Below are 19924 nucleotides of genomic sequence, written 5' to 3' on the forward strand. Positions count from 1 at the left end.
CTGCCTGTTTCTTCTCTTTTAGATGGTAGAGATGGTGTGTTTGCATGTCATCAGTCTGATGGAAGCTTTACAAGAATGTAATTCAACCATTTTTGTGAAAGTGAGTTGGATCCCTTAAACATCTGCTACTGAAGAAATGATTTATGTTGACTGAGCAGAACATAAAAGTCAGTTTTCTTGTTCCCATCTCTGATGCATAAACTGTTTTTTCTTGCCCATTGCTTCAGTTAATTCCGATGTGGCTGCCAATGATTCAGTCCAGTCTAAATGTAAGTATCTGTCATTCGGTGTTATGGCAATGGTTTTCATATATAACCCAGACAGCAGCTGTTTCTCCGTGAGCCGATTATATTGGTGTGTTTATTTGCAGCATTTATCTGCGGGTCTCCAGCTGCGTCTCCAGGCCATCCAGAACCGAGTAAATAACCAATGTCTCCAGGGTCCTGCTTCTAGCACTTTTCCTTTTGCCTTGCGCAAGTGGCTGCAGTGTACTCAGTTTAAAATGGCTCAGGTTGAGATCCAGTCGTCTGAGGCCGCCTCGCAGTTCTATCCCATGTGATGTTACATCCTACAGGAGCTTCAGCAAGACCAGCAACAATATGTGCCAACCAGCATCCTTTTTTTTTTAAACCCAGATATAGTATTTTGCAGCAATGCTTTTGTATGAAAAGAATTATACTGTATTCTGTGGATTTTGGCAACAGCAACTCTACAGTAGCAAAACTAAAAAGTGTGACTGTAAATATCTTCATCAAGCTTTTTCTGTCTGCATGTAATTATCATGATCATGCATAAGGGGAGTGACCCTGAATTATAAGGTGCCAGAACAGCAGAACATGTGGTGCATACAGACGCAGGAGTATTTCTGTGAGACTGTTTAAATGGTGTGAAAGTCACACTCAATGTAGAGTACACACCTTTAATATGTCAATATAATATGTGAGAAAGGAAATTGTGTGAATGATGATTGATGTATAGGGCTTAAATTCTAATCAATATGTTTATAATAATGTTTATTTCATGTAAAACAAATAAAATAAATCTGTTTTTAATTTGTATTCAACCTGTTAAAATTTATACATTAAAACCTTAAGGGAGAATAAAAATGGACTCAGGAGTTGATTAAACCTTAAAGGTGCCGTTTGTAATATTTAAAAAATATTTCTAGATCTATTTTAATAATACATTTTCAGGTAAAATCTAACAAAAAAATGTCAGTAACTATCATAACAATCTCACTTGCTGGTATGCAATGGATCTGGTTAATTTCTTTATAGTCCCTGTACATTTTTCTGGCCCAGAAATAAACGAGCATTTCCCCCAACATGCCAATATATCAACATGCCTGGGAAGAGCATCAGAAATAAACAAAGATGCACTTTATTTAATACAAATTGTAAATCACTATACAAACATATTCACTTCTTAAATCTATAACAATGGCTATATAGATTGCTATTAGAAGAGAAAAAATTATATATCACTCTTCAAGGTTAGCCTGCTAACATGGTGTAAACAAAAGATAAACATGGACGTGTCCTTCATTTTTTTTACTTTGCATATTAAAATTTGATAGATGATTATTATAATATCAGACTGCTCCTTTAAAAAAAAAAAAATACATGTCTGTTTATAGAACATGGGGCAAAACTAATGGCATATCGCATGTTAATCTAATTAACTTTGTGGACCAGTACCATCCTCCTCTTGTTCAGATTCTAACATCAGGTCTGTCTATACCAGCACAAATCAATCAGACCACAAACCAGGCCCAGGCAGATGTACAGTATAACTCAATAAAGATACTGAAAAAGACAATGGAGGTAAACAAGCCAGCTGAAGCAGGAGAATAGTATGTGTTTTCACGCATTAAATTGCTGTGCTCTTTTAGATATGCCACAAACTCAATTACAACATGCCTACAAGTGATCCTAGCCAGGTCTCATTAAGTTACACATTAGCAGTTTTGCCCTTTTCTAATTTTGTTTCTGTCCTGAAGTTTAGTGAGTTTTAGTTTTCACCTCTGCATACACAGAATGACAACGCTTCTATTACCGGTACTTGGTCTTTATTGCACTTCCTCACTGACATAAAAAACAATTTAAAAATGACAATAAAAGAGTATGATGTTCAATATTTAGAAAAGTATTGATAATGTTTTATAAATATTCTCACTCACATAAGCACACACCATCCCTGGCAACTTGTCCTGCTCTCGAGCGAATCCGAGGGTTAGGCACCCTTCCAGTCGACCTCTAAACCCTGTTCATCAAAGAGACCTTTGTGTGTGTGTGCCTGTGTGTGTGCCTGTGCGTGTGTGTAATCAACTCCCCATGCTCAGAAGCAGCATATGCCAGACGCCTGCCATGGTCGTTTGAACTCAGAGCCCTTTCAAATATCTCACTCATTAAGAGCTGCTTATATAATCATTCTCGCAGATCCTGGCTCTGCTCCTGCCTGATCCGGCCTTGCCTCCACAGTCTTAACCATATGTGTGGATAGCTGAGATGATGAATAGCCAGCTGGACATCAGTAATTAAAGATGGCCAGAAGATTCCAAGAACCCTCAGGGAAGGTGGTACTGAAAAGATCTGTGTCTTGGGTTGATGAAGGTCACCTTAAACTCTATTGACAGCATATTCACTCTCCAACTACACTCTCAGTTGTCTTACAAATATATTTCCTGCACTGTCTAAGAAATCATAGTATTCACACGCTATGAAATAAAGGTACCAAGCTGTACTTGTCCTTGACCCTGGGGTGGTACTTTTAATTTTGTTAATTATTGCATGTGAGACACTGTTTGTGGCTTAACCATTGGTTAAACACTGAGACTACTGCTGTCAGACATTCTTAATGTCACGTAATCATTTCTTGGATAAACTATTATGCTTACTCAAATATATTCACAACAATTATAAATGTTATTTATGCGCACAAAATAATGTGAGAGCAGTACTTTCTCTGCTGTCATGTATTTTCTTCAACAAGATTAATTAATTCATTCAACCCATTATAGGACACCAGTCCATCAAAGGGCATCACACGCACACAGTCACATCTAGGAGCAAATTTTTTTTATTGTCACCAATCCATATATTGAACTGCCTACATGTTTTGGACAGTTCAGTAAACTGTCAAACCTGAACCAAACAACACACTGGTACTAACCTGACTGCAGGATCAAACACAGATCCCTGGGACTCCCGTGCATCATGCCACTCCTGAATCAGATGCAGTCCTTTGGCTTGTAGAGATCCACATTAGAGCAATGGGATTGCATGCCACTTCACATGAAACCATTTGAATAAACATGTCTGTTGAATGTAATTAAATGTTCATATCTGGTTTTACTAAGATTAACATTAAAATGTTCCATTGCTGCTAATCAGTCCAAAAGGAAATCATTTCTTATTTCTCTATACAAAATGTATCCTAGAAGATTAGGACATTTAGTTATTTGCCCAGAGTGTCATTTGAGACATAGTATAACTCATCCTTCAACTGTAATTAGAATACTTGGACCAAACAACAGATATCACTACATTATTTACCCTGTGACACACCAGTGAATTGGAAACAGAGCTATCCATTTGCAAGGTTTTATTTCTACTATGTATAAACATATTTAGTCACTCTGGAGGAGTGAATAACAGTCCAGAAGGTACAGTATCTTGAAATCACTGTTTACATTCATGCATCATTCCCTCTCATTTATACATATAATACATTTTATATATCTTACATATAGCTGTTTGAGATTTTTTAGGATACAGTGCAGATGAGAACAACTTTCACAAGTAGTTAGATAGACAGAGAAAGAGCACTCAGACACAGAACATGATGGTTGAACCATTAATACAAACCAACTCTAATGCATATAACGCATATAGATACTTATTATACTGTCATTATAACATCAGAAACATTACAGACATTCATTATCTTTCTGATGGCAGCCTACATGAAGTTTAGCAAGGATGAAATGCTGCCAGCTTTCTTGCAATCATTCATCAGTGAAGTACTAATGTTCATCAGGCATCTCTGTAGACTTTTGTGGAAGGGCCCTTGTCTGCTGGATTGTAAAGAGAACAATTAGTATGTAATCACATCTGAACATGAACGACTGCCTCCTGCATGACTGTCCACTGTCCTTGTAATCACTAGAAAGTTGCACAGACAAAGGAGTGTTTAGAATGCTAGCCTTAAGGAGGATACGAGACAGGCATTTTAGTCTCATTGCAAATATGAAACCATGCTATACCACAGAATTAATGCAGAACACCAGGAAAGACCTCCAGGGTTCATCCTAGAATAATGATGTAACATGTTGTATAAGTATCTGTGCATAGGCTTGTCTCAATATTATATCACATAAACATTTATAAATACATCACAAATATGAATCCACAGCCTTGACTGTGCAAGGTAACCAATCTTTTGAACATGATAGTATGAGTACAAAACTTCCACAAGGAGGATTTCATTTGTGTGCACAATATACCATGCAAACTCATGTGTTCAGTTTTCCTAAGATACAGCTGAACAACACAGCCACTTCTTTTTTTAACATCTTCTCATTAGAAGACATGCACTGTCCCATAGCAATGTTGACAAAATAAATAATCATAATTTATTAAATAAATAGAAAACGCTATGCTTAGAAATTATATTTGAGACCAGTGCATCAAAAGTAAAATAAAGCATCTGGTATTATATATTAGTATATTGGCATTGAAATAAAAAATCATGCAAATATATGCCATTGTCTCTATGCCACAGTTTGTCAGGTTGTGCATGGAAGTGGATCTCTGAGAAAGCAGAGCAGTAGTGTGATAGCCCAGGCTGCGGTCATCCAAAAAGTTAACCTTCTTCTTGTTCTCCGTTCTTTGCTTTGACATCATATATTTGGGCTTACACTTCTGCTGCATGTTGGGTCAGTAAGTTCTGAAGATAAGATGCAGCAATGCAGAGATGTCATTAGCTCTTAATATGTGTCTGTTTTACACTACAACATTATTAGTGGTCTTTTTCTTGCGGCAGCTCATGGCATATTCTCCACGACTGGTGCCATTTTCCTCTTTTTTAAGAGGTTTCCTGCAAAAGAAACAAGGCGCTCATTCGGTTTATTTCTTGATTACAAGCTTGCATATACACACACACACACGCACACACACACACACACACACACAACACACACAAATGATGGAAATAATGCATGGAGCCAGGCTGGTACAATAATTTTATTCCAGCAAATAACAAAATGATCAATCTTATAGTCCTCCTACGGTCTCTCTAGCTCTCTAACATGAACAAGAACAGAGTTTGCTACGCCCACATGATGCTGGATGTCTCTTGGTCTGCGTAAGACAGTATTACTCAACATGGACTATTCATCCATCCCTTCTTCTCCCTTTCATTACCTCAGTTTTATTATATTTCTCCACTGCACTATGCCTTATATGCCACATCAGGCAGTAGTCCTTTTTTGGCTTATGTAACTCAGAACTGAGCTGAAGGCTGTTAGTGCAGGTATTGTTTCTCATACAGTTTGCTGTACTGGTGTTTAGACAGTTTGCACTACTGATGCTAAGATCCCTAAACCTACCAAAGAACATCTAGGAAAGAGAAGATCCTAGCTCAAATTTGAATTCTAGATTTTTGAATGTTTGTTTACAGAGGGCCGTTTCTCCAGGTCTCAAGCATGTATTTGGTCCTTGTGAGGAACTGAAACAGTGTAGTTGGTTGTTCAAAATATCACTGTGTAAAATATATCTTTTAAATTCAACTCAACGTTGCTCATTGACTGATCCAGATTTTATATATCAACTAAAACAATGGACTATTCAATTATTAGTGCAAACCTTTCACAGGAGATCGATGTACTTATTGATTTTCCTCAGTAAAAAATGTAGTATAGATTGTTCAACTGAGTGTTTAACTGCATTTACTCCACAGTCTACTGTTTGTTTGGGCATCACATGGTCCATGTACCACCCAGGCTTCTCAATAATGGATGCCATGAGTTGACAGATGCCATGTGGTGACATAACCCTTCATAAAATTGATAAATATTTAATCCCAAAGCTGTCCGACTGCAGAACTCTGTTTGAAGTTTTGAGGAGAATTCTGATGTCAGTGCTGTGCTGTTTAAGACCTTCAGATCAGTGTTAACTACTGTAGCTGGGTGGATGATTCTGCTAAATTCACAGTTATGTTACAGTTGTCTTTATTATACACATACGTACATAGGTCTAACACTAATTAAGTTAATTAATAATTAATATCTGAGCTTGTTTATTTCTAATTACTTTTTTCCTCTAAAGTTTCATAAGATTAATTGTATATGTGAATCTCATAGCAGCTGTACCCTGGATTTAGTTCATGGTGAAGAGAATTTCTGTACTTATTCAGTGATACATGACTAACCCAAGAAAAATACACAGCTTGCAGGGTTTCTTCTGACAATACCAACTGAGAGGGTTGGCAGGGTTGATGTTTTGAAATTAACTTGAAAACTATTCCAATTTTTTTCTTAAACATTCTTGCCTGCATCATCTTGAATTTTGTTTGTGGTATCAAACCCATCATAAATGTGTGACTATGCTGTAATGAAAAAGATACAGTACATCTCCAAAGCCCAGACCTGCCATCTCTCTGATTTTAGCTCAAATTGCACTTTTGATCCATTTTATCCTTTATTTTGTGCATCTAATGAAATGGTTAGTCTTCCTTCCCTGTACCTGACATATGCTTTACCGTAGCCGGTTGGATTGGATGTGAAGTGTTTTCTGTTATTGGAAATGGGATTGCTGTCATATCAGACTGAGTCCAGTGCCATCAATGCTCTGCAGCTTATTTATTTTTCAACCCAACAGAGAGAGGAGGGCAAAATTGTAGAATGGCCTTGAACTATGAATCCAGACTAAATTTCTGCTTCTCTAAGTATTCATTGAAAATAATGGTATTAATATTGTGCCTGGAGTATTAAATAAAGGCAATTAAAGGTTATATAGCTATTACACAAATCATACAGGTGTCTTCTCTAAATCCAGTTCATTAGCAGCTTAAACTATCAAGTAGTCACTTAACCAGATGCTTTAGACTTGGATGTATATGGCCAACTTTGATATCAACCATCACATATCATATCTTTCTTTATCTGAGATTTTACTGTTACACTTTACTGTCAAAACTCCAAATTTTTTCTATTTCAGACATTAACAAAGGACGATAATCTCACTTCATGTAGCAATGTTCAATGTAACACTAAATAAACTACTGCTTCTACAGATATGTTTCAGTAACCAGCAAACTCAATTTAGCAAAGGATCTAAAAGATTCTCCAAAATGTGCTAAATAATATTGTGCCCTGTGTATACATATATAGTTTTCTATCTCTAAGCAACCAATAAACTTTAGCTAAACTTCACCTCAGGTTTTATTCAAAATATGCATTCTAACCATGCTTCTGTGCTCCAACCTGAACATAAATTCCCACTTTAAATCATGTATATTAATTAATATACCAGCTTATGTTATAAATTGTGACAAATCTGACTATTTATAAGTTTGGCATAGATTATTAAAATCTTTAAGTTAACACCTTTGCAACAAACTCTAGCATAACATTATAGTGGTTTTTATTTATTTATTTATTTATTTGCTATTGAGCAAAGGTGATTGCTAGATTGTTAAGACATGGGAAGCCAGGCCTACCACAAAATGTCATTATAATGGAACAATAAAATTAAATGTAGACATTTGGTTTATTTTTTCCTCAAACATCTCAGTGGACTATTGTGCTGCTTATTATTTCATTCAGAAAAAAGTACCTCCGTGTTTGTTGCCCTCTATTCTTGGTCCATCTCCATATGATGAATGAAAGACCTCTCAAAAGGATTGTACATTGCAAACAACTGTCAGCCTTTGAAAACTTAATGAACATGACTGACATCTCAAATGTAAACATATTGGCATCAATCAAACTCAAAGTGCTTTGAGCTGCAGCAGTCAGTCTGTTGAGTGGCGTAATATATTACAGTATTACAGAACCAGTACACCCAAGTTGCTATTATAATCATGGTAACTGGTAAATATATAATTTAATCGTATATTTGTTAAGTTATTACTAAATAAGTTATTATTGATGATTTGTTTCCACCTAGTAATCACATCTTTAGTGAAATTTAGTTAGCTAGTTAGCTGCATAGCTATCTGTGGTCATCAAGGAGGCAAATAGTGCTTTCATCTAAGTGTTTAACTGCCCCGTGAAGTTGTGGTTGTTCGGCTTCTCATATCTGGTAGTATTGTTGTATGATAGGAGAGATTTGGCTAGAGTTGAGAATTGGCAGGTGACCAAAATAGAGAGAGAAATGATGGGAGGAAAAGGACCTATTTAAAAAATGATTAGCTCATAAAATATACATCACTTTATTGTAATTATCTTGTTATGTATTTCTGTAGGTTTGGCTTTTTTGTAACCAGTAACCAGTAAAGAAGACATATGATAAATAACTATATAAGTAGGAGCCAGCTTTCATCTTCTGACAGCTCTGTTATAGTTTATTTTGTATTAATGACTGCATTACATTTACGTACACAAAAGGAGAATTTCAAAAGAGATATTGAGGATTGGTTCCTATTTTTCTGCCATGTTAGGTGATATTCCACTTTAAAACTTTTATAATCTTAATATTCTTTGTGATATTTTGCAGTATTTTGGTACAATGTCAGTTCCTTTTTTCTACCAACATAATTTAAATATTTAAAATTAAAAAAATGTTTACCTGCAACCAAAAACATTGGCCATATTATTTCAGAAATGATCATTTGAGCTCAGAAATACAGCAGCCATGTCTTTGGAATTGAAGTGCAGTATTAAACTAAGGATGCCCCTGGGCTACAGAAGGCTGGAGAATTGCCATGATGAATTTCAAGGCCAGCCACACATTATTTCTGCTGCCTGCATTTGCCCCTGCCTTTCTCAGAATACAGAGAACATGTTGAGAAATGGCATGATAATTCCTTAAGTGTTTTATAGCTTGTGCTCATAATGTGAATTTAGAGTCACCTATATTTTTTGTAACCTTAATGTAGTACACATTTTATCTTCATGTAAATAGTTAACAGATTCATAACATAATTGCATAAGAAGTGTTAAAAGTACAGCATATGTTAATTTTCTGGCTGGTCATTCAATGTAATACCAGTGAATTGGGAAATAATAATCTGCTCGAATGCTGTCTCACTGAGATAATTGACTGGACAGATGTTAATGAACTAATGACCATATTCATAGTGTAATACATCAAAGAATACTGTATCTAATGTAGCAGGCATGAAGGCTGTGGAAATTTTTCTTTGTTATTAGCCACCAGTATCTAGGCATGCCGTAGTGAAAGCTCTTTATGGACTTATCTATTTAACTGTATATATAAGTTCTGTGGGTCAGGCCTTTTTCTTGAGGTCAACACATTTTGTAGTAATAACTTTATTCTAATATCCACTGTTAAGAAATTTAGACTTGACAAGGATAAGGATAGCCAGCAAACTAGCGAACAGAACGGTAAAAACGAGAATGAACATTTAAGAGTTATGCTGATTTGAGTCTGATATATAACTGTAGTACTCAGTAGAGTTCAGTGATATGCTGGAAATGAATGGGAATCTGATTCATTTTAATTTGGTCTAATAAAAATCCACATTTAGTATCAGTTTGTCACGAAGAAATAGCAGATATGAAATATTTTTCACAAACAACTATTTTCCGTTACACATGGTATATATAACCAAAGCACCTGGAGACACATTTCATAAACAAACCAGTGAGTGAAGTAAATACCGTTTAATGGCCTTGAAGCAGATGAGAAGAATTAAGAGTAGAAAGAAAGCCGAGGTGCACCCTACTGTCACAACCACAATGAAGTCCATCCACCATGGCCTAAGCAGAGGAACTGGAGACTCAGCCACTGAAAGCACAACAAAGTGTAAGTCTCTTGGCATTAGTGGACTATACAAGAGTGAAATGGCATTCAGTTTGTCAGTCATTTTTACAAAGAATTTCAATAAAATTTGTTCTCTCAATCACTCACAGAAATCAATTATTATTATTCTCTGGTTTTATTTCAGAGCAATTAAGTAATTAAGTAATGGATCACTTATATCCACACCCAACTGAAGACAACAATGTATACAGCTGGCAGGAAATACAGTTTTACTGATGTCAGTTTAGCAATATGAAATAGCAAATTAGCAAGAACTGGCAAATGCAAAAAAGGGAAAAAGGAAAATGACTAAAAATATTAAACATCAGAATTAGTAAAAACATTTTTAAATCTCTAACTGTCCAGTTGGTTTTGGGAAACTTGTGCCATAGTAGCTTCACTTTTCAGTTTATGGCTTTTGTAACCCAACTGCCTCAAACTTCTGCATGTTGTGTGCTCTGATATGCTTTATAGCTCACTGCAGTTCTAAAGAATTTTTATTCCTTTCAGCTAGATGGAGTATGGCCATTCTTCTCTGAAACCTCTCATCAAAATTTATTGCGCATAAAATCTCAGAAGATCAGCGGTTTTTCATATATGAGCAGCCAGTCATGTCAACAACCCTGTCACGACCAAAATCACTGAGATCTGAGATTTTCCCCTTGCTGATGTTTGATGTGAACATAAACTGAAACTTGTGACATGTTTCTACATGACTACACATTGCGCTGCTCCCACATGATTGTCTGTATGGATAATTACACGAATAAGTAGGTGTACAGCTGTTCCTATTGAAGTGAGTTGTGACTGTATTTCCAAAGCAACAAGGTAAATTTGGAAGGCCTCTTATTTAAAAGGATTTCCATATTACCTGAACAGATAAATGACAAGTAATGTGATGTAGTGTAATGCTGTAAGTGCATTACTATATTCAGTTAAAAATATAAATGGTTGGGTCTTGGTTGCACTTAACAACCTATAAAAATACACCTGCTACAGTTTTGTCCATAGGATCTTAATATCCATGTTGAAAACACACAAATATTTATTTAAAAATTGTTGTTGCTCCCTGTTTTAGTTAAAAATTTAGACTGGATTATTGGCTCAATTTATTTTCTCCCTATCTGTATTGAAACACTAATATAATTAATTCATCTTAATGAGTTTTAATCATAGGCTCCCCCAGGGAAAGCTGACTACAGTGCCTGGCAAAACAGCATGCATACATTTCACAAGCTGCTCTAGGCATACGGGGGAACTCCCTAAGGGTAACCAGGACGTGATTATTTCTCTGTTTGAACAAACACTGCATACAAGTAGAAAGACTTTAATTTCTGCAAAAGAAGCAATACTCTCCAAATCATGTTCTATCACAGCTAGAGCTCTCAGTGGAGCAAACTCTATAAACAATTAAGAAATGCTCTCTATCATGACTTATGATTATATACCAATATACAAACACTTAATTTCTCCTGCATAACTGATTGAATATAATTCAGCACAACTGGCTTTGCATCCCTACTGAATAAGTGTATAATCAAAATGTGTGGGGCAACCAGGAAGTGCATACCAAGGCTGATATTTTAAGAGTCCCTACCTGTGGGGATGAGTAGCCGAGGAGGGGGTGGAGGTGGGGGTGGTGGAGGTAGAGGTGGGTAGTATCTGCAGTGGCACAGCGACTGGCAGTGTTCACCTCGTCTCTGAGAGCCAAGCTGTGAGCATGACCTCTGAAGCTCAGCCTAAGAGGCAGAGACAACAGTGAAGGAGATTGAGTAGGTGGCAGTAGGAGAAAATGGATGAGAGGAAGATGAAGAGAGATATATGCCTCCACAAACCATGCACATACAGCATGATAAGTTGTGTGGGCGGGGAGGGAGGCAGAGTAGATCTACTATGATAGTGAAATTGCCTGCATGACTGACTTCACATTGCCATAGTTGATAAAATATTGAAACATGAAAGCTGAAAGATGTGTAGATTGATGAATATGGTCCTTATTTTCACACACATATTTGATTAGATCCCCAGAGTTGAAAAAAGTGAAAGTGCTTCACTTACAACAATCCAACGAAACACAGCACAATTCAGCATTGTGAAATCCTTTCTAAAAGAACCTCCCACCTATTAAGTGGGATTTTCTATGCTTTCAGAAGTGCTAGTGAGAGGCCTTTGGGATATGAGGAGAATACATTACACTTGACTCTTCACTAGCCTGTAGGTTCTCACTATTATCTGTGTGGTCATTGGTGTTCATATATGTACTTTGGTACATGGTTTTAAAAGCAGTCTTTATGTTTCCCAAAAAAAAGTCTATTCATGACATATTGTCTTCCATACACTAAGTAAATTAAATATAAACCATACACTAAGCATGAACCCAGGATTCGTAATATATTTGATATGCATATCTGAGAGGATGCTTACTTGATTTATGGAAAACCTTGAAATACTTCATGACAAGTACTGTATATTTGAATCTTTGCATATATCACATGTCAGGGCAGTCTTTACTTTGCTTTACAGCTCCAGTCCTGTTACTTTACTACCTTGCACAGTTTGAGAAATTACTTGTTTGTAAAAGGTGAGTTAGGAAAAGGGAAACTTGATGCCTGCTACAGTAAAATTAACTGCAGACAATGGCAAAAGCTCATAGTTTTTTTCAGAAATTAGACAAACCACACACAACAAACTTGACTAGGATCAATCGCTTTAACCTCTTTGCAACGAAGAAGACTCGGAAAACTCCATGTGATGGTCAAAAATCAGCCCGGACGCCAACCTACCTGGCATAAAAGAAGAAATGACGAGAAAAAGCAGTGGCCTAACAGAAATGGCCGAAGCCTTGATCTCAAAGGTGTTCTGTCTCGACTATGCATCCCTCCTTCGCTCGGCTCGTAAACAGATCGGCGTGTGAGCAGGCGGAGGACGCATAGACCTGGACTGATAGCGATGCGCCTGGTAGAGTAACGTTACAGGACCCAGAGGACACTTGAGTACTTTATGCCAAGGGCATCCACACGAATGCAGGATTCAAGATAGGCATAATACTTTTTTATTTTTACCCAATTTGGCAATGTCTTCCTTAGAAACTTTCCCGAGTTGGACGCCAATCATCGTATCCATGCAAGTCGCAGGTTCATCTCCGCTTCGTGTGCGCCTGCTTCCTGATCGAAGCGTGTGTCGCTCCACAGCATCTTTGCGATTTCTTTTTTGCTTATGTAGTGTGAGTAAATGTGCAGGAGGCAGACGAGTCGAGTGGTCAAATGCACTAGGTGGATGTATTCCCCTCCGCGTAATCCGCAGGAGCTACGCATTGGTATTTTCTAAATCACGTTTCATGTCCCAAATTCTGAAAAAAGGCGATTCCGGAAAAATAAGTTGGAAATCAGGAAGATGCTCGCGTAAAGTTCATGAGGCGCGGCTCGAGAGACTGTTTGATCACGCACGCGCGCGCGCACACACACACACACACACACACACACGCACACACACGCGCACACACACACACACACACGCACACACACACACACACACGCACACTGGCCGGAATTCTGTGCTGCTGGAAAGGAAGTCCAGGAAAAGATGTGGTTGGTGCAAACAACGGTTCAATAAATCAGGCAAAGAAATTAACGAGGCAAAATACTTTTCATTTGTATAACTAAGTCTTATTGCCCACGATTTTTATATTCTACCACAAGTTTAATTACAATGACATTCAACAATCAGACAGTGTCATGAACTAAATAACTTAAAAGACAAGAATTTCTCAAGAGAAGATGCTGTTCATCATAAAATACACACGTACTGAAGGAAAAAACACCTTGTGGAAGAAAGATTTTGGGACCAAAAGACTTAGTAACAGAAGTAACATTTTCATATTTCAATTTTTATATCCATAAAACATCTAGTCTATGTGGCCTTTAAAACTCCACCAGAATACAATCATTCAAGGATGGGACTTTCTTGCCTCCGTTTTTGTTCTAGTCATGCTTTATGTTTTGGAGCTATGGCTTTAGAAGGAGCAATCAAATGCTGGGCTGTACTTATTTGGATTTTGGGTTTCAAATGCTCACTAGACTTAGTTGGATTCCAATTGAAATCAACTCTGTTGAACTACAGCCCTCCCAACTTCCTCCCTAAATCTTAATTTCAGAGATGCACCATGCTGTTTGCTTCTTAATGTAAGCATATGTGCTGTATGGGATTGTAGGGATAACAAGGGTCATTTCTTGATTCATTAACACAGTTCTAGATCTGCAGCATACACAAGAAGATATCTTCACTTAAATGTTCATTGTGAAACAAGGAGACCTATTTTCAGAGAAAAATCATAAAAAAAAACAAACGTCACTCTTCCCTTCCCATTACATTCATCTCTTAAGTCCATTATACCTTCACATACACCTACACACACATTGTATCAACTCAAACATACATCATTCAGAGCTCAATTATATTTCTAAGTGTATTCTTTTGTATTCTTTGCATTCAGTCCATTATCACCCTTGTGATGCTTCTGAATAACGCTAATGGGGAATGACATGCTATCTGACTGGTTGGTAGCTGTTACTGAGTGGTAATGGAGGTGTTTTGCAGCCTGTGGTCAGATATGAGCACTGCTAATGCATATTAGGCACTCTTTTATTAGTGACTTAACATTTATGATTAGTGCTATACTAAATATGATAATGAGCTATACTAAAGATCACACTATTTTTTTGTAGTTTATTTTTTGCACTTTATTAATTAATAAGGAGAACTCTTTCTGTATTTTTTTGAATATAGAGAGAATTATAGAGAAGATACAAAATATAGAAAATATCTTCCTAATCAACTATTTAAGATGATTATTTGTCATATATATATATATATATATATATATATATATATATATATATATATATATATATATATATATATATATATATATAACCTGCAAATGCCACATGAGTAATAGTCATTCCAGAATGCCAAAATGTCATAGAATGCCCTTTAAATATATATTAAGGGCAAATGTAATGAAAAAAGCCTTTTGCTTTCATGACTAGATTTATTTTACTTTGCATTTAATCTGTATTAAGCTTCACTACCATTTTTACATGTGTATTCAATCTGCTACAGAACTGAAACATATTAAAACTATTACAAAAAAGGGAAGCTGTTCTTTATCTCACATTATAAGGCTACAAGGCATAAGGCATAATCACGTTCCATAACCAGCTTGCATGTTTAGAGACAGGTTGGCTTGTGTTCAGTAAAGTGGGTTCCAGCTGCACCACACCATATGTCATTCTCCACTCATTCCCTTCAACTTCTAAACAGACAGATCAGACACATCTACACTGAAATGAAAAACAGAGACCTAAAGATTACTGAAATCATATATATTTCATTTGGACCAGTGTTAATTGTTTTCATGGATATAATTCATTTTAATTCATTATTATAACTATCATTGTTTTTGTATGTAACTATTGTATGCCTTTATGGTATAATTCACTATCAATATGGGTCCTAAGTTTTCAATGACTTGAAAAAATCCTTGGTTTAATATAAATTTTATTTGGACAGATTCAATATAAATGTAGTAGCATTCATAAATGTAGAAAGGCAGCTCCAGAGTACAAGATTTTTAGCCAGGTTTTAAAATGTGCAAAGAGAATAACAGAGCTGCAAGGCCTTTATGTTATTAGTGATAAAGAGAGATAGACCTTACATTTAAAACTCCTAGCCTTGCATCAGGCTAATCTTATTTTGTTCCAGAGGATGGACCCAATAAAATCACTGCTTAGCAATGCAGAGGTCTGCCAGGTACCATGGGTAACTGAAGGTCTCCGAAAATACTATTAGTGTTGGAGGAGATATGTGTCACCACTCTCATGCAAGCACTCATAGTCAAAGAGAGAGAGACCTATTATTTTGTCTGGAAAAGATTAATATAAAATCAAACAAATACCAGTATACTTTTTGCTATTGTGATATATTTACCAAAGGTAACGAAAAACAAAGGAAAAATCATATTATGTTATTATTTGAGAGAATTAGACAGTCTGTGCTGTTGTGAAATAAAGCATAAAGCATATGGAATACAATTACACAGTCCTGCTTCTTGTCTTAAAGACAGCAGTGCTAATTTTTCCAAGGCAATGCTGTCCTCTAGTGAGAGACATTGGTAGTACACATCCTTTTTCAATGCATACACACAATAACTCATTAGCATTTCTTTGTGTTTCGAGGACACCCGTTTCAAAAACTTAAAAACATGTCCAAGGTAATTGCAAATCATGTACCTTGAGATAAATAGATTCAGAATGAAGATATCTGGAATGATTTTGTCTGCAGAATGTAGTCGGCTTAATCGGGATAGTTATCATTTGGTTAAATAATGTAAAGGCTTTTTTAATGTTAATTTTAATAAATGCAATTTATTTTGCAATAATTTTAAAATAAATGCATACATTTGTTGCCTGCATCAGTATATCTCTGAGTCTCCAAACTTGCATTTGGCAATGAACTTGAATTGATATTGCTATAAAGCCAAACTTTGTGGAATCTGAGCTATGCTTGTAGAAATGGTGTAATGAATTTTAGATAGATAGATAGATAGATAGATAGATAGATAGATAGATAGATAGATAGATAATCACAAATGCAAGGATTGTAACCATTACCTATAGTGTATTTGAGTTTAATCCACTTTTACATTTCACACTTTACCATTACTTTGATTTAAAGATGAATCAATCCTCTGTCTTATAGACCAACCATCCATCTTCTTCATGGCTATCAGTGTAACCAGAAGGGTGTAATAGCCCATCTTAGTTTTTCCTTTCGTCCCTTTTCTTTGTCTCTTCAATCACCCATACAGCCTTGAAAGGAGTGCACTATTGTTTAATTGCCCTTTTGAGATGGTGAAAACAAAAAGAGAAAGTGGCAATGCAGTCTTGTCATATAGATTTAGTGCAGCAGATTCTGGTACATGATCAAGAAAGTTGGCTTTGGATATGTATTAAAGGTATTTGTCAATAATAAACGTAAATATAAAATTAAATAAAAAACAAATAAGTTACATTTATTCTTCAATGCCATTAACAAACAGTGGTAAGATACACACAATGTGTATATGTATAAATATTAATACATGATACAGATTTGATGCTTTATACTGTAGGGACCACCATGCGAAGTTAAAGTTTTGGGACATGCTTTGAAGAGCGCTGTCCAGACAGCTGCTTCCTCACAGCACTAATAGGCCTCTGGAGAAGGAGGTGGATAGGTAGCTTTCTCTCTTTTCGTCTTCTCAATGTGGGCCGGAGCTCAATTAGCATTTCACAAGTCCCTTTTTCCTCTTTTCTGCCACGACCTTCCCTGCGGAGCCCGTGCTTTTTTTTTTGCACGGGGATTGTCCTGTTTGCGGCCCTCGGCGCCGTTGGCAGGGTGACAGTATTCGAGTGTGCAAACTTGCGCTATTGTCCGCGGGCCAGAAGGAGTCATGGAGACCCCGCTAATATGACACGGGAAAATGTTTGCTGATGGCAATTCTATGGGCTTTGTCTAACTCTTTCTCCTTCACGACGACTCGATTTAGGTCTCTAAATGTTTGCCTACAAATGCAGGGAGTGCTATCCAAGCTCCTCCGCCTTTGTCCGGCGAGGTTTGAATGAGTAATTCAGCTTTTGTGCGTCTCGATTGAGGGGGCAAACAGAAAGACAAGATTCTTGAGCGCTCAAGCCCCCTTTCCATGGTTATGCCCACCTTTTTTAGGGACCCCCCTTCAAAACCCAACTGCTTCTGACATCACTCTTAGGTGAAGAGGAGAGAGTGTTCGATCGGAACAGTTAAAAGTGGCCCCGAAATCCTAAAAAGCGCGCTTTTGTGCTTTTGCCCTGAAGCATGCCAGCACGGGAACCAAGCGTTTGATGGTGTTAAGCTACCCATAAGACTTTGCGCACCGGGCAACTTTTTTGCAACACTTTAAAGTCTCGAATGTATCCGTCTAAAAAAACAACAAAGAAATATCGCAACTATTAGTTGCTTCATCTCTGGGGATTACCATGGCAACAATATGCTCGGGGAAAGAATTCGCTGGCGGGGAGCGCGCGAGCTCATTGGGGGGCATTGAGGGAGGATTGAGGTCGCTGATTGGCTCAAAGGAAGCACCATAACTACACGAAGTTTATATTCATTCAGCTTGCTCAAGTGGTTAAACTACTGTAGAGTGAGGGCAGCCAGGCTGGACAAGGTTTCTGCACAAACAAGTGAGTTCTAATAGAGACCTTTAAAGATTTTTATTCTTGGTTACATTTACAGCAATAAGTTGAGATTTAAGTGCAAACATGTTCTTTTCAGGAACCATTTACATTTTTTTTTTTGGCGAAAAGGATCTTCAAGGCCCTTGAATTGATGCAGCCCATATAACCCCTCAAAGATTGTCCTGGGATGCTTTGTTTTCAGATGGAGAAAAATTCACATGTATCCCTTTTTTCATACAGAACATTTGCAAACGCGGAATGGCTTAAAAGATAAACTGGTTAAAAATGGCAAGCTCTGACAGCGAAGTGAAAACGTTACTTAACTTTGTGAATTTGGCCTCAAGCGACATCAAGGCGGCCCTGGACAAATCAGCCCCCTGTAGACGCTCCGTGGACCATAGGAAGTACCTTCAAAAGCAGCTAAAGCGTTTCTCGCAGAAGTGCCCGAGGACGCCTCGCTGCCACACATACAGAATCAGCGAGTCCGGTGCTGCTAAACTTCCTGAGGACAAGCGTGTTATGTTTACGCACGAACGTGCTAAAAACCTTTTGAACGAAAAGCTAAATACACATACATGTGGAGAAGAGAACGTGGGTGGAAACCCGTACAGTGAAAACCGGAGCGCACCGGGCCACATTCCCATGCGCAAACGCCAGCTCCCGGCTTCCTTCTGGGAAGAACCGCGCTCCTCTCACATCAGTTTTGAATATGCGTGGAAAAGCCACACGAGCGGGACTGTAGGGTACGGATCTGCCGAGACTGATGGACAGAAAAGGACCAGGATTGAAGATGAACTGAAAGCGAACTCGTGGCTGCGCGTTCGGCGAGGATCTTTAGACCTGGAGCCTCTTAAGGTGGATCTGACTTCCACCAACGTGGCTGTGTGCGCTTACTGTCCGCTTCAGTGCCATGGACACCGTCTTCTCCACGGCCACCTTATAACGCCACACAGCGCATTTACCGAACCCGGGCTCAGGGCTAAAACACCCACGAATGAACTGGACACGCAAAAAATGAAGGATGGACTGAAATACCGTTCACCGCACGTCGTAGTCAAGCCAATTCCAACCAAACCGGTCTCTTCGTCTATTTTCAGTGTCTTCGGTTTTATTTAGGGGTCTGCGGGTTTGCCTGAACATAACTGTCATTGATACAAATGACGAAGATCACGAACTGTAAATATTTGGCCATTTAAAGATTTGAGTCTGTATTCATTGTCTTAATATGTAAATATTGACGACATTTAGAAGCCTTAGGCCTGTCAATGTCTTAATGAAGCACTTAAAGGGCCAATAAAATGTAGCATGCTCAGAAAAAAAGCTATACTCTTATGCCACTGAGGCTGGGTTTAGTCTAGTGTTTACCAAGATTGTTTTAGAAACTTTAACACTTCATAGATTATTAACCTTGTTGGAATAGTAGTTAAAATACACGTTATTTTGGATTAAAGTAATGTAATGTTATTTATGTAAAATAATGCTAATGTGTGTTCTGTACAGGAAATGGGACATTTAATAACAAACACTTTTTATAGGGTTTGGATTGAAAACAAAACAAAACTGGGTAATACATGTAAACTTTGAATTATTCATCATGGATAGAATGCACTACCAGCTACCTCAAATGATTCAGTTTCAACAAAACATTTTAAAACATGACTTTAATATTTCTTGTTTATTTTTTTT

At 37.3% G+C, this 19924-nt stretch overlaps 3 protein-coding genes across 5 annotated transcripts in view; 2 read left to right on the forward strand and 1 right to left on the reverse strand.

The window, feature by feature from the left end:
* Positions 1-1017, forward strand: part of LOC132852712 (protein unc-79 homolog) — a 32907-nt gene extending 31890 nt beyond the window's left edge. For all 3 annotated transcript variants that reach the window (XM_060880083.1, XM_060880084.1, XM_060880085.1), the window contains 3 exons: positions 23-100; positions 228-269; positions 371-1017. In XM_060880083.1, coding sequence (XP_060736066.1) covers positions 23-100; positions 228-269; positions 371-559 — 309 coding nt within the window. In that variant the 3' untranslated portion in view covers positions 560-1017. The remainder of the gene's footprint in view (positions 1-22; positions 101-227; positions 270-370) is intronic.
* Positions 1018-3637: 2620 nt separating this feature from the next.
* LOC132852168 (proline-rich membrane anchor 1-like) lies at positions 3638-13788 on the reverse strand. Its single transcript, XM_060879236.1, has 4 exons — positions 12770-13788; positions 11584-11725; positions 9845-9971; positions 3638-5097 (listed from the first exon to the last, which is right to left on the reverse strand). The coding sequence occupies exons 1-4, from the start codon at positions 12860-12862 to the stop codon at positions 5004-5006; spliced, it is 456 nt and encodes a 151-aa protein (XP_060735219.1). The 5' UTR covers positions 12863-13788; the 3' UTR covers positions 3638-5003.
* Positions 13789-18187: 4399 nt separating this feature from the next.
* On the forward strand, positions 18188-19877 carry LOC132852421 (protein FAM181A-like). Its single transcript, XM_060879640.1, has 2 exons — positions 18188-18244; positions 18479-19877. The coding sequence occupies exon 2, from the start codon at positions 18524-18526 to the stop codon at positions 19352-19354; it is 831 nt and encodes a 276-aa protein (XP_060735623.1). The 5' UTR covers positions 18188-18244; positions 18479-18523; the 3' UTR covers positions 19355-19877.
* The last annotated feature ends 47 nt before the right edge of the window (positions 19878-19924 follow it).

This window comes from Tachysurus vachellii, chromosome 10, assembly GCF_030014155.1.
Source record: "Tachysurus vachellii isolate PV-2020 chromosome 10, HZAU_Pvac_v1, whole genome shotgun sequence".
Lineage (NCBI taxonomy): Eukaryota > Metazoa > Chordata > Actinopteri > Siluriformes > Bagridae > Tachysurus > Tachysurus vachellii.

Coding starts and splice junctions, on each gene's coding strand:
- LOC132852421 (XM_060879640.1), top strand. CDS start 18,524: ATGGCAAGCTCTGACAGCGAAGTGAAAACGTTACTTAACTTTGTGAAT.
- LOC132852168 (XM_060879236.1), bottom strand. CDS start 12,862: ATGCATAGTCGAGACAGAACACCTTTGAGATCAAGGCTTCGGCCATTT. Junction 9,972..11,583: donor TCGGCTACTCATCCCCACAG/GTAGGGACTCTT, acceptor TTGTGCTTTCAG/TGGCTGAGTCTCCAGTTCCT. Junction 5,098..9,844: donor TGCTTCAAGGCCATTAAACG/GTATTTACTTCA, acceptor TTTCTTTTGCAG/GAAACCTCTTAAAAAAGAGG.